The sequence below is a fragment of the Capra hircus genome, chromosome 5 (assembly GCF_001704415.2).
Source record: "Capra hircus breed San Clemente chromosome 5, ASM170441v1, whole genome shotgun sequence".
Taxonomy (NCBI): domain Eukaryota; kingdom Metazoa; phylum Chordata; class Mammalia; order Artiodactyla; family Bovidae; genus Capra; species Capra hircus.
In genome coordinates, this window is record NC_030812.1 from 35,050,641 (window position 1) to 35,067,395 (window position 16,755).

A 16,755-nucleotide genomic window follows, 5' to 3' on the forward strand; every position below is an offset into this window, starting at 1 on the left:
CCCGGGGACTATAGCCTGCCAGGCTCTTCTGTCCATGGGGCTTCTCCAGGCAAGAATACTGGAGTGGGTTGCCATTCCTTCTCCAGGGAATCTTCCCAATCCAGGAACCTTGGTCTCCTGCATTGCAGGCAGATTCTTTACCAACTAGTCTACGAGGGAAAACCAAAGTTGACTATATTCCCTATGTATACTTTATATCCCTGTGACTTATTTATTTTGTAACTGAGAGTTTGTTCCTCTGAATCCCCTGCACCTGTTTCGTCCATTCCCTTTGGACAGCCACAGATTTATTCTCTGTATCTGTGAGTCTCTTCTGTTTTGTTTTGTTTTTCAGATTTCACATGTAAGTGAAATCATATGATATTTTTCTTTCTCTGTATGAGTTATTTCACTTAACATAGTACCTTCCATGTCTATCCATATTGCTGCAAATGGCAATATTTCAAATTTATAGATGATGGAAAGGAAGAATGAAGAATTAAATAATTCTTTTTATTTTATGGCTGAGTAAATATTCCATTTTATATATGTACCACATCTTTTTCCATTCATATATTGATGGACATTTAGATTGCTTCCATATCTTGGCTATTGTAATTGGTACTGCAATGAACATAGGGATATATATATATAAATAAATATATATATATATAAAACAAAAACATAAAAGGAACAATATACATATATATATGTAGCTTTTCAATTTATGTTTTTATTTTCTTTCCTTAAATATCTGGAAGTAGAATTTCTGGATCATATGACAGTTCTATTTTGAATTTTTGAGGAGACTTCATACTGTTTTCCAGAATTTGTGCATCAATTTACATTCCCACCAACAGTGCATGAGAGTCCCGTTTTCTCCGCATTCCTACCAACACTTGTTCCTTGTTTTTTTGATAACAGCCATTCTGATGGATGTGAGGTAGGACTACATCAGACCAAAAAACTTTTCCACAACAAAAAAAGCCATGAATAAAATGAAAGGCGGTCTACTAAATGGGAGAGGATATTTGCAAACAATATATCTAATAAGGAGTTGATATCCAAAATACATAAAGAACCCATAAAATTCAAAATTAAAAAAGCAAAAAACCCAATTAAAAATAGGCAGAGGCCCTCAATTGGCATTTAAAAAAATTATTTTAACTGGAGGATGTTTACATTTTGAAAGAAGACATCCAGATAGACAGAAGGCCAATGGAAAGGTGCTCAACACCAGTGATCACCAGGAATGTGCAAACTGAAACCAAAATGAGATGCCTCCTCACATTTGCTGATCCTTGTTTTAAAGAATGGCTCCTCAAGGACCATCTGAATAAGTCACAGGAAACTTGGAGAGATGTATTACCTAGGGAATAGGCTAAGCTCCTGTAACAGAGACACCTCAAATTCAGTGTTTAATAAAGACAGAAGTTATTTCTCTCTCACCTTAGCCGTCTAGAGGCAGGCCAATGCTTTCTTAGATGATGGGTATCTTTGCCATGTGAGATTATTCAAGGTCCCACAGTGCAGTTATCCTCACTGAAGAACTTCACTTACTACTGCAGTATCCCGATTCCAGTCTGAGGGAAAGGAAAGTGGTGAGCAGTTGGTTTCCCTTTTCATATTAAAATCTGCATAGCACGTATCACTTCTCCTTTTTGCCAGATCTCAGTCACTTGGCCTCTTTAGCTGGAACATAGTTCCTAGCTGAACAGCTATGTGCCCAGATGAAAGTATGGAGTTTTATTGCTAAAAAGAAGACAATTATTGCTAATGGAGGAAAATGAGCATTCTCTGCACAGTAGACAGTTCACTGCATTGAATTATTCCTGATCTTCATTGCTGAATGCTCACTTCATAGCAAGTGCTCAATATATATTTATTGAATTAACTAAAGTGAGCCAGAAACTGGAGGCAATACTTAGTGAAGGAAGGAACACTTAAGGAGAAATCCAAGTCTTGAAATGGGAGAGACCTAAGCTTGGTAAGATTAGATTTAAGGCTCCTGGGAATGAGTAGTGGAGATTAAGGTCAAGTGAATTTTCTGTGCTTTATCTAGGGATAGAATCCTCACTTAAATAGTGAACATAACTTAGAAAAACTCATAGGAGCAGGAAAAACTCCAGGAGGATGATAAGATGGGATGGAGGAGGGTATGAGGATGAGTGGAAGCTGGGGTGGTATCCAGTCTGCTAATGAGGAAAGTCCAGTAACCCCTACAGTTCAAAGGCAGGCAGGCATCATTTGATGGATCTAGCATTCTGACACTTTTTAACAGAATTCATCTATTCCTGAGGATTAGCAGAGAGAATTGGCAAGATCCTGTCTGAGCATCAGAGCCTCAACCAAACAGATAGGTGTGCAGGACAGAATTTTGAGTTCTAGGCTAGAAAACTGAAGCAGCGGCTCAGCTTTGTAGATTGGGCCAACATAGCAGGCCTGGGAAATGATTTATTTTAGAGACTGTGCAAATTCTCAGAGCTGTTTTATTGTTATTGAATCTCTGAGCAGTAAGACTTAATTTTGAGCTTCACTTTTAATTTTCTGGCCTAATTATCATAACTGGTTCAGAAATGGAGGGGAGATAGATATGGAGCCTAGGGAACAAGGACAGAGGTAGACTTAAGGGCTGGTGTCTGAGACTCTGGGTTGAGAAACTGATTATGCTGTGCCCTGTATCCTTTGGTACTTTATAATGCCGTTTTCTTTCTTTCAGTGAAAATAATAATCATAAAAAAGCACAGTTTCAATAGGGTGATAAATCATGATAACTGATATTTTGTTGTCTTGTTATTCTAAAGTAATTTGATTATTGTAATTAAAGAAGGATAAAAGCGGAGCAAATTCCCAAAATTGATGTCTCAGGTCAAATTGGCCTATTAGGTAGAAGACGAAATTGTGTATTTCAGCACTTCAGCTCTGCATAATTGATGGGGAACTGTATACTGTCTCTTTGGCTATTCAGCAAAGATTCTGTTAGAATCTGGCTCTGCAATCTGAGGTTGCACCATTTATAAATTTCACATTTTATAGATGTAAAGCTATCTTAGAGATCCCTATTCTTGTCAATTAATAGTTCAATTGAATGTTGAGTATACATAATAAAAATCTCATCTTGATCCTATGTTTTTTTTCTTTCTTTTTACATTAATAAATCTACTAAGCCAGCTAAACACTAACAAATGTGTGGATAAAAAGATAGCCAGCTTTGTGAATGAACATATTATTTTTTTCTGTCTTATCCTTCTCAGGGACTGTATGAATATTTGATTAGGTTTCAAATAAAATAAATGAATGACATGTGGTTCACTTAAAAAACTATTATAAATATATATTTCTTTTTAATTTCTAGTTACTCTCTTAATAGATGAACATTTACAAAGAGTAATTATATATGTATTAAAGATATAGCTAGGTACTATATATGAGATGTCTTATAAGAGAAAAGAGAGGTTACATAATCGAAGAATTTATACACTTCACTGTTAAGGTGAGCGGTTTGTTAATGTAAGCAATACCTCATTCATCCTAACTACATCAGTATAGGAAGGTGCAGTTGAGCCTCTTCATCTGTTAATGATCAATAGTAAGACCAATAAAAATTCATGTTTTTTCCTTTTTTAAAGAAATTCAAATATTTCACTTATTCAAGTTTTTAATGACTTTAATCACAGCAAAAGCATGTTTTGTAAATCATGAAAGTCCATGAATTTAAGTTTCCTTATGTATTTAAGACATAGTCAAAAGATATTAGCTAAGACATTGTATACAGTTTGGGTTCAATTGTATATAATATTTTGGGCTACTTTAAATAAAGGTGTAGCAAATTACTAATTCTCAGATCTACTACTTATGTTCAAATGATGTTGTTGTGACTACTATCCATAAGTAATGAGGCAGGATCAACAAAGCAGTGCAACCAGTCTACTGAAGTTGTAAATGATGTCATCATTTTAATCATTGACATTGTCATTGTCATCAATCATCATACTCTCTTCTGTTTGCTTAGTATTTCTGTTTATTTGATCTTAGTCTTGAGCAGTATTGCAGTTGAGAGAAGAGATGATAAAGAGGAATACTGTTTTGGCTAATTTACCTTCTTAATTTTGCTGGTAAAAAAACAGCTGCTAATTTCACTGGTGAAGTTCTGAGGGACTGCTAAACACTAGCTAAAAGTATTAATATGATTATAAACTCAAGCAGCAGTTTTCATGGAAGCCAGTTTTCAAAAAGTTGCTTGTTTCCATGGAATCAAAACAAACAAAAATAGAATAACCTTAATATCTTGTCTTATGGTAGTTGTGTATGTAATTTTAAGCTTCAGAGTGTAGGGCTTCCCTCATAGCTCAATCAGGAAAGAATTTGCCTGCAGTGCAGGAGACCTGGGTTCAATTCCTGGGTCAGGAAGATCCCCTGGAGAAGGAAATGACAACCCACTCCAGTATTCTTGCCTGGAGAACCTCATGGACAGAGGAGCCTGGCAGGCTATAGTATATGGGGTCGCAAGAGTCAGACACGACTTAGTGACCAAAGAAAGTGAGAGAATATCTTGTCTTATGGTTGTTGTGTATATAATTTTAAACTTCAAAGTGTAGAGATGTTTTATTATTTTAAGTCCTTTACACCTTGAGTACATTTTGTTCTGATTTAATGAAATTCCGATAATTTGCTTAAAGTCAATCATATAGTTGCTAAATCTTGTAGTTCAGTTCAGTTCAGTCGCTCAGTCGTGTCCAACTCTTTGCGGCCCCATGGACTGCAGCACGCCAGGCCTCCCTGTCCATCACCAACTCCCAGAGTTTACTCAGACTCGTGTCCATTGAGTTGGTGATGCCATCCAGCCATCTCATCCTCTGTCGTCCCCTTTTCCTCCTGCCTTCAATCTTTCCCAGCATCAGGGTCTTTTCAAATGAATCAGTTCTTTGTATCAGGTGGCCAAATGATTGGAGTTTCAGCTCTAGCATCAGTCCTTCCAGTGAATATTCAGGACTGATTTCCTTTAGGATAGACTGGTTGGATATCCAAGGGACTCTCAAGAGTCTTCTCCAACACCACAGTTCAAAAGCATCAATTCTTTGGCGCTCATCTTTCTTTATGGTCCAAGTCTCACATCCATACATGACTACTGGCTTTGACTAGATGGACCTTTGTTGACAAAGTAATGTCTCTGCTTTTTAATATGCTGTCTAGGTTGATCATAACTTTTTTTCTAAGGAGTAAGCGTCTTTTAATTTCATGGCTGCAATCACCATCTACAGAGATTTTGGAGCCCCCCAAAATAAAGTCTCTCGCTGTTTCTACTGTTTCCCCATCTATTTGCCATAAAGTGATGGGACCGGATGCCATGATCTTAGTTTTCTGAAAGTTGAGTTTTAAGCCAACTTTTTCACACTTCCCTTTCACTTTCATCAAGAGGCTCTTCAGTTCTTTGCTTTCTGCTGTAAGTGTGGTGTCATCTCCATATCTGAGGTTATTAATATTTCTCCTCTCAATGTTGGTTCCAGCTTGTGCTTCATCATCTAGTAGTTGAATCTGCGATTTGTTTTTGCTTCTTTGACTAGTTAGTGGATGCTTTTGTTTCTGATTTTTTATTATATTTATTTGTGTATGTCTGTTTGTGTGTTGGGGCTTCCCAGGTGGTGCTGTGGTAAGGAATCTGCCTGCTAATGCAGGAGATGCAGGAGACTCGAGTTTAATCCCTGGGTCAGGAAGATCCCCTAAAGTAGGAAATGGCAACCCACTCCAGTGTTCTTGCATAGAAAATTCCATGGACAGAGGAACCTGACTGGCTACAGTCCATGGAATTGCAAAGAGCTGGACATGACTGAACACACACACAGGTATTCACAACACTAAGCCAACAAATCTTTTTGGTAAATAATATGTGAAGATATATGTTTATTATGCATTGAATCAAATTATAATTATCTGCTGCTGCTGCTAAGTCACTTCAGTCGTGTCCGACTCTGTGCGACCCCATAAACGGAAGCCCACCAGGCTCCCCTGTCCCTGGGATTCTCCAGACAAGAACACTGGAGTGGGTTGCCATTTCCTTCTCCAATGCATGAAAGTGAAAAGTGAAAGTGAAGTCGCTCAGTCGTGTCCGACCCTCAGCGACCCCATGGACTGTAGCCTTCCAGGCTTCTCCATCCATGGGATTTTCCAGGCAAGAGTACTGGAGTGGGGTGCCATTGCCTTCTCCGATAATTATCTGTGGATTTGAAAGAAACCGTTGAGATTATTTTGGATTTAATGAAGGGATATTTCCAAGTTGACCTCCCAAGAGTATGTCTTTGTACTCCTCAAACCTGGGAATGTAAAAAAGCATGTAAATGTCTAAAGGGTGAGGATGTGGCATCCTTAGATGTGCGTTTGTTGATGAAATAGTTGTGGATTACTCATAGATTTTGATCAGTAACTTTTTGAGGAGAATTATTTGAAAATTGTCCTTTTAAAAAACTTTTTAAAATTTGGTGCCAGTTATACCTCAGTTGTTTCAAGTATCAGCTGAGGGATTGTGTGATATGAGTAGTTTTGTAGATCTGCAAATCCTAAATTGATCCAAAGATCAAGAAAAATGTATTTGTTTATCTTCAAAATAAATTTTTTCATAAAAGTTAACTTAAAATGAGGGTTTATCTACTTTGTAGAGTATGCATCGCCATCATGGCCTGGGTTCGGATCCAGGTTCTGTCAACTGAATTTGGTAGGTTCATTCCAGTAGTCCCACATATTTGCCTAAGGTACCCTACTGGAGAAGGTCATTGAGAGGACATGACCGCCAGATGACCCAAAAGCCAGACCAGGGCAGTCGGAACCTCCTCACCCCCTCCCATCCTTGAAATGTACATTCCAGGGTACCCACACTGGGAGCTCTTTTCAACCATACAGCCACCTTGAAGAAACATATGTGACTGAACCCAGTGTAAGGTTTCTATATAAACTTTTAAGATTCTGGTAGGCAAGTGTGGAAATCTGTTCATCTTGCAACTGCCCAAGACAAGCCTGGTGTATAAGTTCCTTTGTTTGTTAACCCTGCCACCTATCAATCTGAAGCTATCTACTTCTTCCTATAGTCTCTCCTTGCCCTCTGTGTATGTGGCCAGTTTTAAATTTCATTCAGGAAGTTCCTAAAGTTTTAAACCAACAAGTTCCTCATATCAGCTCTGATTTTGAGCCTCTAGTGGAGATGAGTGATTTGGTTTCTCTGTGCTGCTTTCCTCATCTGTAATTTTTATTACCATAGAGCTACTAATCCCATTTATTCAAAGTTGCCAAGGCTTAAATGAGATTGCTCATGTTGAAGAATTTTGCAAACTGCATATTCTGTGTTAATCCAGTTTTTATGGCTTTTAAAATTATTATTTTTCCTTTAAAGTTTTGGACCATAAAGGCATGGCAATATTGAAGGGAGAGCAAGAGCAATGAACAACAATGATAATAGTTATAACAGCATACATTTCTAATCTGAATTTAGAAGACAACTGTTCCCAGTTAGAGACTGGGAAAATAGGGTAATTTGGTGAGTTTTGGAACATTCTAAGTTAACTATTCTATGCCTGAGATAGACTGTTTTTAATGATTGAATCTGCACATTTTATCTTTATTAGTCTGATTATGTGGCAGGTAATCAATTTAGGTTTCTACATACTGCAGACAGGATAGAGACCTGTCAGGGGACAGACACTCATTAGATTCATGATGGCAGTGGTAGTGATGCAGTTTAAGTGCAAAAGAAGGAAAGAATTATTAACAATTGCTTTGTTTTTGGGAGATGGACAGATTCCTTCTTCTACTACTAATGCACCAAAATTAGTACTTAAAGAGGCTCCAGTTGGATTCTTTATCGGTAAACATCCATATTTGTGACCACAGATACACTTTCATTCAGCTGCATTTTGATTTAGAAAAAAACCAGTCTCTCTCCATTTCCTCCTCACTCTCCTCTCTCCCCTTAACCATGTGTGTGTGTGTGTTGGGGGGTGGTTACTCTGCATTCACATGTGAGCTCATGTCTTCATTCTGGAAGTCCCATGACTAAAAATGAGTATTTTGATGTGATTACTTCTGACCTGCTTTATTATTTATTAATAACTACTTGAAAATGCCACTCATGTTTTTGTTGGTATTTTTATGCTCTGCACACAATAAATATGGAAAACATGGAAACGAAGTTTTGCTTTAAATTCAAGCAGTTCTCCAATTAAAAGACCTTGTATAGCATGGGCATGTTGGTAAGTTCTTCTATGCAGCTTCCTAGTAGCTTTTAAAGACCCTTTTCTTAGCCTGTTTTTCTCTAAACAGGCACTTCAAATGATCTTTGTCAGTTCTTCTTTGAAAAGAAATTCAGTTCAATTTGACTTTTGTCCATAAGAGAATGATCAGTTCTCTAGAGACAGAAGGTGGTAGGCAGGATTTATCCTAAGAATAATTTCATTGCCAGAAACTTTTTTTTTCAGACTCTTAAAACAATGCAGTGTTTACATTGCCCGAAACTTTTATGTCAATTTTCATATGTGGAAACTTGTATTTTGTGGAGCTTGTAATACTTAGAATGAAAGTAAGCTCAGAAAGTCACAAGGGTATAATGGCTCTTGGTAGTTTGAGTAGGTACCACAGGCTCATTGCTTGTGAGAGTAATAATAATATGTATCATAATGTGAAAAGCCAACACATGATGTTGCTACATGCCAAGCACAGTTAGTCATCTGATAGCTGGCATTAGAAACTTATTATTCTGGGTTCAGAACCACCACACACATTCTATTTTTTATACGTGGTTCCTAACAGGAGGCCTTGTTGAGGAACTGCTTAATACGTCCCTGAATTTAATTGTGAATTCTGAAAATTAAAATTATAACAAAAATAAAGTAGAATTATTCTCACGTGGTGGTTTCTCTGCCTTGGTTTTCTGGTAAGGAATAGAGTTGGGTCTTGAAGTAATAATCACAGGAACTAAGAAGTCTCTCTGAACATTATGTAATCTTTGAGATGAAAATAGAAGGCAAGAATGCTAACTTTACGAATTGGGAAACAAATGCAAATGAGGAAAGTGACCTTTCTTAAAATCACTACTAAGCCAGTCACTTAAGGAACTGAAAATGTTATCTTATATAATTACTTTTTTCTACATTATTTTCTGTGTTCATATTCTTGAATTTGCTTTTCTGTTTGTGAGAAGCAGTTGAGCATAGGTTAGGATGCGTTCAGAAGGCAGGGCAATTTAGTGGAAAGAATATTGGACCAAAAATTGTTATCCCCATTACACCTCTAGCATGCTGGGTGCCTTTGGGTGACTCACAGAATTGTTCCTTTGTTTGCTTTTCCCATTGACAACTGTGATAACAGTTGTCCTTGTCAAGCTTTGTGAGAATAAAATGGAATGTGGGTTCAAAGGGGAAAATATATTATTTATACATTTTTGAAAGACAAATGTTGTATGGTATAGACGTGCAGCCTTATGTAGTACACACATAGAGTTATATATGCTGTCCCTGCTGTTCTACAGATCTAGTATCTTTATGGTCCATCCTTTTATCCTCCTCTCATTCCTGTGATTCCTATGATTTACTCAGGCATGCCTATCACTTTAAATGCTGTGTTCTGATGACCTCTACATTTATACTGCCAACCTTGACCTCTCTCTTGAGATCGGGTTCTGTAGTGCCAGCCTCCTACTGGACGTGTGCACATGCACGTCTCTGAATACCTCAGAATGACCATTTCTAAAACCGAAATCCCATCTGGGTACCATTATGCTTGTCCTGCAGTTCCTTTCATTCAGTCTCTCAAGCTGGGAATTTTGGAGTCAATTTTTTTCTGTTTTTTTTTTTTTTTTTTTTTTTTTTTACCTTTTGCATGTCCTTTATTGGTGACCAAATTGTTTACACTTTGCTTTCTAAAAACCTCTTGAATTCAACCCCTGCTAATTTTTCTGAGCTACTCACAGAGTTCAGGCTCCCTTCAAGCCCTTCTTAGACTCAGACATACTGGATTCTTGAAAAACATGTTTTCAAGGGGGAACAATAGATGTAAATATCATTACAGTGAAGTAAGTGTTGGTGGGAGATGGTGTTCTATTGACAGAAAGCTGAAAATTATTCTGCTTCGCATAGGTGCTCTCTCTGTCTCATTCAATAACCTCCCTTCACTGTGTCTTAGGCTTCTGGACTAAGAATGCCAGATTCATGCCAGCCCCAGTTTTTAAACCTCTATAACCATGAACTTGGTTAATCGGGATGGAAAAAAAGAATTTCATTTTTCCTGTCAGTAAACTGTAGACTGAGTGGAGCTTCGGCAGGACATGTTCGATGTTAGAGGGTCTCTTCTTCTTGCAAGTCATCCTAATCCTCATAGAGGGAGCAAAACAGGAAGTGTAATGGGCCAAGAGGAAAGCTTGGACAGGTGAGAGAGCTTGTCCTGAACTGTGACCCAATGAGTGAATAGGCTTAAGTCTAAGCTGGATAGAGACCTTCTGGGACCCTACTTACCACCCTGGTAGGATAAAGGATGGTTCTGCCCTGCAGGTCTCCTAAAGCACTTCCTGAATCTCAATGCCCTTCTTGCATCAGCGTTCCTGACAGGCAGTGAAATGGCCAGTAAGTAGCTTTCTATCTGCATTCCTGGTAAATGCCATGTGAAACTTAACAAAAAGTCAACAATCATGTGAATTATTAGTCTCTCAAGAGTTTTCCCTATGTTCAATTTTTTTTTTCTTTTTTCAAATAACCTTCCATATGGCTACCAGAGAAATTTTTCCAAAAGGAAGATTGAACAATTTTTACAAAATAATTTCCCTTAAACTACACTTGCCTTCACCATGTTTTCAACCATGGTGATGTACATTTTTACCAAGGATACTCAAATGTAATCCATTCCTTTCATCATAAGGTCAGTCTTCACATGTCATTTCATCTGAAAACAAGCCAAACAATACCCACAGAAATAACACAGCCTTTCAACCATTCACAAATCTGACTCGAAAAGCAATGGAAAATAACAGAGGTTTTCTTTTGAGTACCAAATGATGAAACTTTCTAAAAATCCTCTTTAAGCATCTCTTCCCTAAAGTTCTACCTTGTCAGGCAGCTGCTATCCTTTTCTCAGTTTATTTTCTCTCAATAGAGGAGCTTAACCTCACTGGGCCACGCCTTTGCTTCTATTGGTGGCTCCGATCGATCATCATTTCCATATTCATCATAGTTCTTCCTCTGTTTCTTTCCTTGGAGTCCCCATCTATCACCCTGTTCAGCAAGACAAAGGATTTTGCTCAAGCTCTACCTTGAACCAAACTGAAGCCTGAAAAGGGTGGGGGAGGGGGGAGCATAATAAATATTTATAATTCAATTTTAATTTGCTTCTAAGTTAGAATGAATTTATGGAGTTTGTGAATAATTCACTTGTATATAAATTGGAGTAGATTAAAAGTTAACACTAGGTAAATTATTCTCACAGAGTCACATCTTATGTGCCTCCTTGAGGCAGTAGAAGGTTTTGGAGCTCAGAGGAACTGAATTGCATCTCTGCAAAGCCTCTCTTCTCCTTGCTGGAGTCTGGGGAGAAAGTATTACATTAACCATGGCTGAAATTGCAGATTATTGTTATGCTTTTGGTTGTGACTGTGGGGTAGAACTGAAGAAGTTTCTTTTTGGAAACATGGAAGTTTCTTTGTCCTGAAACTTTGAACCAGTATCCTGAACTTGATTTCCTTGTCCTGGGTTAGGTGCCTGTTCCTGAATCAGTTACTGCGGACAGGAAGAGGTGATGCTGTGATGGATCAGAGTCCTTCTAGCACAGAGGAAGCTGTGGGTTAGGAGTGAGGTGGGATCGTTTTTCAGTGGCACATAAAAATTATTTTTATTTATTTTAATTTTTTCACCCAGAGATTAAATCGTGGATGGTGACAAAGACAAATATCTGTTACACTGGTACACAAAGCCCTGCCTATCCTATCCAGCTTTCCTGCCCAGCTCCATTCTGCAGTGGCTGCTGTTTGCTCTTTCAGCCATGTCATGCCCTTTCACACCACTGTGCTTTTTCATCAGCTATTTCTATGTCTGGAATGGTTTTCCCTCTCTTCTCTACCTGGTGAAGAAGGTGAAGGTGTTAGTCACTCAGTCATGTCTGACTCTTTGTGACCCCGTTGACTGTAGCCCTCCAGGCTTCTCTGTCCCTGGGATTCTTCAGGAAAGAATACTGGGGTGGGTAGCCATTCACTTCTCCATGGGATCTTCCCAAGCCAGGGATCAGACTCGGGTCTCCTTCACTGCAGGTGGATTCTTTACCGTCTGAGCCGCCAGGGAAGCCCATAACTCCTGCCCAAATGCCATCTGTTTTATGAGCTCCTTCCCTCCAACTGATGTTGGCTACTTTTCCCTCTGTGGTCCAAGAACACTTTTTATTTACCTGAAAGAACACTTTGTATTTATGCTGAAAATGACAGCATTTCTTTTATTAGGATTTTTTATCCCCTCCTCTATTTTATGAATATCTTGAGGGCTCCTCCATGTTTGTGCATTCCCAGTGATGGACACAAACCAGATGGTTACATTTTTATTCCATGAATTTGTGGGGCTGGAAAAGTGGGAACGTTAGATTAATCCCATAATCTCTGTTTCATCAAGGTAGTTATTCTGAACCTGATTTCTACACTGTTCCCAAGGGAATGCTTGGCAATGTGTGGGAGAACTTTGGGTTGTCACAGTGACTAGGATTGGGTGCCACTGGCATTGTCTAGGGGTAGAACCAGGGGTGTAAATGTTCTGTGGTTCGTAGGACAGTCTTCAAGGAAGGATTGTTCTCTCCCAATGCAGGGATCTTCCCCATTGAGAGCTCCTTATCTAGTCTGTTTGGTCTAGAACATAGGAAAGAGTGGAAGGATTTGATAAGAGCAGAAACTGTGTCCTGGGTCCCATCAACCTTTTGCTCACACTTCGAATAGGAAAGTGTTACGCTTTGTTGGCAGATGGCTTGAATGATAGGCTTTATCATGTCCACTAGGTCTGTCCCTGGCTATTTTTCCCATATCCTGTGAGTCCTGAGGTTGGAGCTGTAAGACTAAACCAAAGAGAAGTGCAGGATAAAAATCTACTCTCCACTCAAATCTCTTGTCTAGTTGTGCTGTAAACCAGGGGAGAGGGACGTGGGAATTAAGTTCTCTGCATTTCTTTCAAAAATATGGTATGACAATTTGATCTTAATATTTCATCCAGTGCACAGAAGGCTGAGAGTGACTAATTTCAATGATCTTTTAAAAAATCTGTTTATAGCAAGCCTGCTGGCTATAGATATCAATGTGAAAGGTAGCGCATTGATTTAAATCCAGTTTTCTGTCATAAGGTGTCAGAAGAGCTAACTGGCTCTATCATGGTCTCTTAGGTCCTTTTCTCGGAAGGACATCTTTCTGTTCCATTTTGACACTGACATGGCCATGGTATCCAGGATATAGGAAGAGTGTGAGCAGAAAACTTGGAAGCTCACTTCTTCAAACAGGCTTTTTTGACAGGCTTCTTTGATTCCTTGTCTCAAAGACATTTTTGGAAAAAGATCCCTGAAATACAAGCTCAGTCACTCATGTGGTTTACTGTCTGTGTTATGTGTAGCAAAAAGTGTTTTTGAAAGAATTTACCAGCAGAGTCTGGAGCTTGATATTTATCAGCAATTACTGGTAATGTTTCTGAAAGATGTTGCCTATAAAGGATACTATAAACGATAAAGGACCACATTCTAGTCTATTTACTGTTTGTTTCCCTTTTTAGATACTCCCAGAAGTATAAAAGCCTCCACTGCTACAGCTGAACAGTTTTTTCAGAAGCTGAGAAATAAACATGAATTTACTATTCTGGTGACCCTAAAACAGACCCACTTAAATTCTGGAGTGATCCTCTCCATTCACCATTTGGATCACAGGTATGTGTGACTGCTGGAGTTTCCTGCGTTTTCATTTTATATAGTGAAATTAACACATTAAAGAGAACTAAATAAAAGCGAGATAACAGGATTGGTTTAAAACAGCAAAAATAATTTTGCTGTATTATGCAAAATCACAAACACAGGTAATTGAGATAGCCTAAAAGCAGAAGGAGCTGCTGTTTTTGGTGTTGCTAAGAGCATACAGAAGTTATCATTTTCTTAAAACCCATTTATTAATCACTAACTTCTGCATGAGATATCCTACTCAATGTTAAAGTCAAACAGACTTTTTAATTGATAAACAGCCATGAAAATGCTGTATTATATTTCTTTAAGATATTGCTTGGGTTTAGAGTTTAATAGTCTTAAAATTTTAATCACAGACAAAAATACATTCTTTTTCAACGTGTTTCTTAGACTGTGATAGTTACAGCTATTCTTGGATGTGTGTTGAATCAAAATGCTATCTGGTATTTCCTAGTTTCTCGCACATGTGAGAAACATGATTTGGGAGCTGGTGGGAGTAGTGAGGAGGAGTGGAGAGGGAGAAGAAAAAATTCATTCATGACACTTAGAATATACATAAATTGCTGCTAAATAATATCAAGCAAGTTAGAGAAAGAATAGCCATGGTTCTGACAATGAAAGTTCTTTCATGTTCATATTTTGAGTACCCACTTTGTGACTCTTGGTGGACCTTGGGCAAATTACATAACCTCAATTTCCTCATCTGTAATACAGGGATAGTAATAATACCTTCTTCATAGATTGTTGTGAGGATCAAAGAGTTTATATATGTAAAGTGTTTTGTATATATAATGGATTTAATGATCCTATTCAGATGTGAGCAGAAACCTCTTTTCCTGGGTTCCCTTATGAGAGATGGGGCAGTCTGGGACTTTGCAAATCTTTGCTAAACACTAAAGGCCAAATATATGTGGAGAACAAAATATAGAAAATCGACTCATAGAATAGGGTTCCTGATCACAGTCTACCTGACTCACAGTATTTAAGACCCCATCTAATTCTATCTTTAACCCCAAAGGATTATGGTAACATTACAAACCGCTTACTTGGGTTTTTTTCCTCCCAGGTTTTGGCTTGTTTTTCAGAGGAGGATGTCACCCAAACATTCACTGAGTAGTTGACGTAGTCTCTTCAAGACTAAGAGCGAAAAAGGGAGAGTTCCTAAGGATTCACTAGGATTTTCCCCCTTGGTGTGTTTCTGTTCCTTGTCTTCAGGTGATTGATATCAGGGGAGTTCCTTGCTTACACCACTGTGACCTTGCCCTTCTCCACTGGGCTTTGGGCAACATGGTTCACATACAGCAAAGGATATTGTTCCTTCACAGAGCAGCCTGATTTAGTTCTGATTATTTCTGCTTGCTAAGAAAATTTCCCCTGTATTTCAGGCACTATATTTTTCTGCCCTATGGCTTTTTCCCACTACCCTATTTGTAGATATTGAACGGATGTGGTGGGGTCCAGTTGCTTGCTGCTCAAAAGGCAATAAACAGGCTAGGTTGGTGGAAAGGAAAGTTTGCTTTACTTCAGATGCCAGCAACTGGAAACGAGGCGGAGTTGGATGGACATCTGTCCAAAAACCAGCTCCTCCCCGCTGGCCACCAGTGGGGCAAGAGCTTTTATAGACAGAAGCAGGGGGCTGCGTGCAGAGACAGCACAGCCAACTCCGACAATCATCTTCACATTGGTCATCAGTGATCTGACCGGTGTCATCTTGGTTGTTTTAGGTGCGGTTAATCCGTTCCAAGGTCTGCTTGTTCCCATTTCTCTGAGACCAGTTCTCAAAATCGTGGCAGCTTATGTCCAGGGCACAGTCTGGTCATCATGCAGTTAACTTCTCTGCCTGGTGTTTTGGTATCTGTAAGACAGCTCACTGGATATGCCTCAGAATATTATCTATAGCCCTTGAGAAAGTGCTAGAGGTCCTTGACTTTGCTTAATGACTGCATTATTTGGTCTTTGATTGTTTTCCTTTGTTTCCATCTGTTCTCACTTTTCTGATTAAACTTATTCTTTGACTCTAAAGTTTTCCACAGACAAAAGGCAGGCAGAGGACATGGTGGGGAGAGCAAAGACCACAGGGTCCTGCTTTGTTTCTTAGGGACGTGAAACTCACCCATCCTTCTTCCAGATGACACCCTCAAAACCATCCCATTTAAATGGACAATGTTTTGTTTGGTCCCTAGAGTTGAATATATTAACTCTACAAATGCTTGACCAGCATGGATTTCATATTATCTATGCACTTTCTATCTGATGCTTCTTACAACAGTTTCAAATTTTTTTAGTAAGGGTATATTGATATACCCAGCCTTTATCAGATAGGTTCTTGAAGGCAGATTGGTGTCAGACAGATCCTTTCTTACTGTTCCTATAAAGTAGACTTGTTAAAATGGTACGTAGGGCTTTATATTGACTTTCTTCAATTAAAAATAATGTTTACTTTTTTGTCTTTTATTTATTTATTTTTTAAAATATTAATTTATTTATTTTAATTGGAGGTTAATTACTTTACAATATTGTATTGGTTTTGCTATACATCAACATGAATCCACCACAGGTATACATGTGTTCCCCATTCTGAACCTCTCTCCCTCCTCCCTCCCTGTACCATCCCTCTGGGTTAGCATAGTGATGTATTTTCATTGTAGAAAAATTGGAATACTGGTAAGTATAATAAAGAAATAAGAGAACTCACACAAATCATATCACCCAAAGAAGACTATGTTGAAATTGTCATATTTTAGTCCAGAATTTGTCTGTGTACAGAGATATGCCATATTTTGTGTGATCAATTCCTTACTTTTGGGTACTTAACTCATTTCTTCTTTAACTTTA

General features: G+C 38.4%; 1 protein-coding gene across 2 annotated transcripts in view; it reads left to right on the top strand.

The window, feature by feature from the left end:
* Window positions 1-16,755, top strand: part of NELL2 (neural EGFL like 2) — a 380,317-nt gene that overhangs the window by 42,453 nt on the left and 321,109 nt on the right. For both annotated transcript variants that reach the window (XM_005680058.3, XM_018047900.1), the window contains exon 4: window positions 13,740-13,890. In XM_005680058.3, coding sequence (XP_005680115.1) covers window positions 13,740-13,890 — 151 coding nt within the window. The remainder of the gene's footprint in view (window positions 1-13,739; window positions 13,891-16,755) is intronic.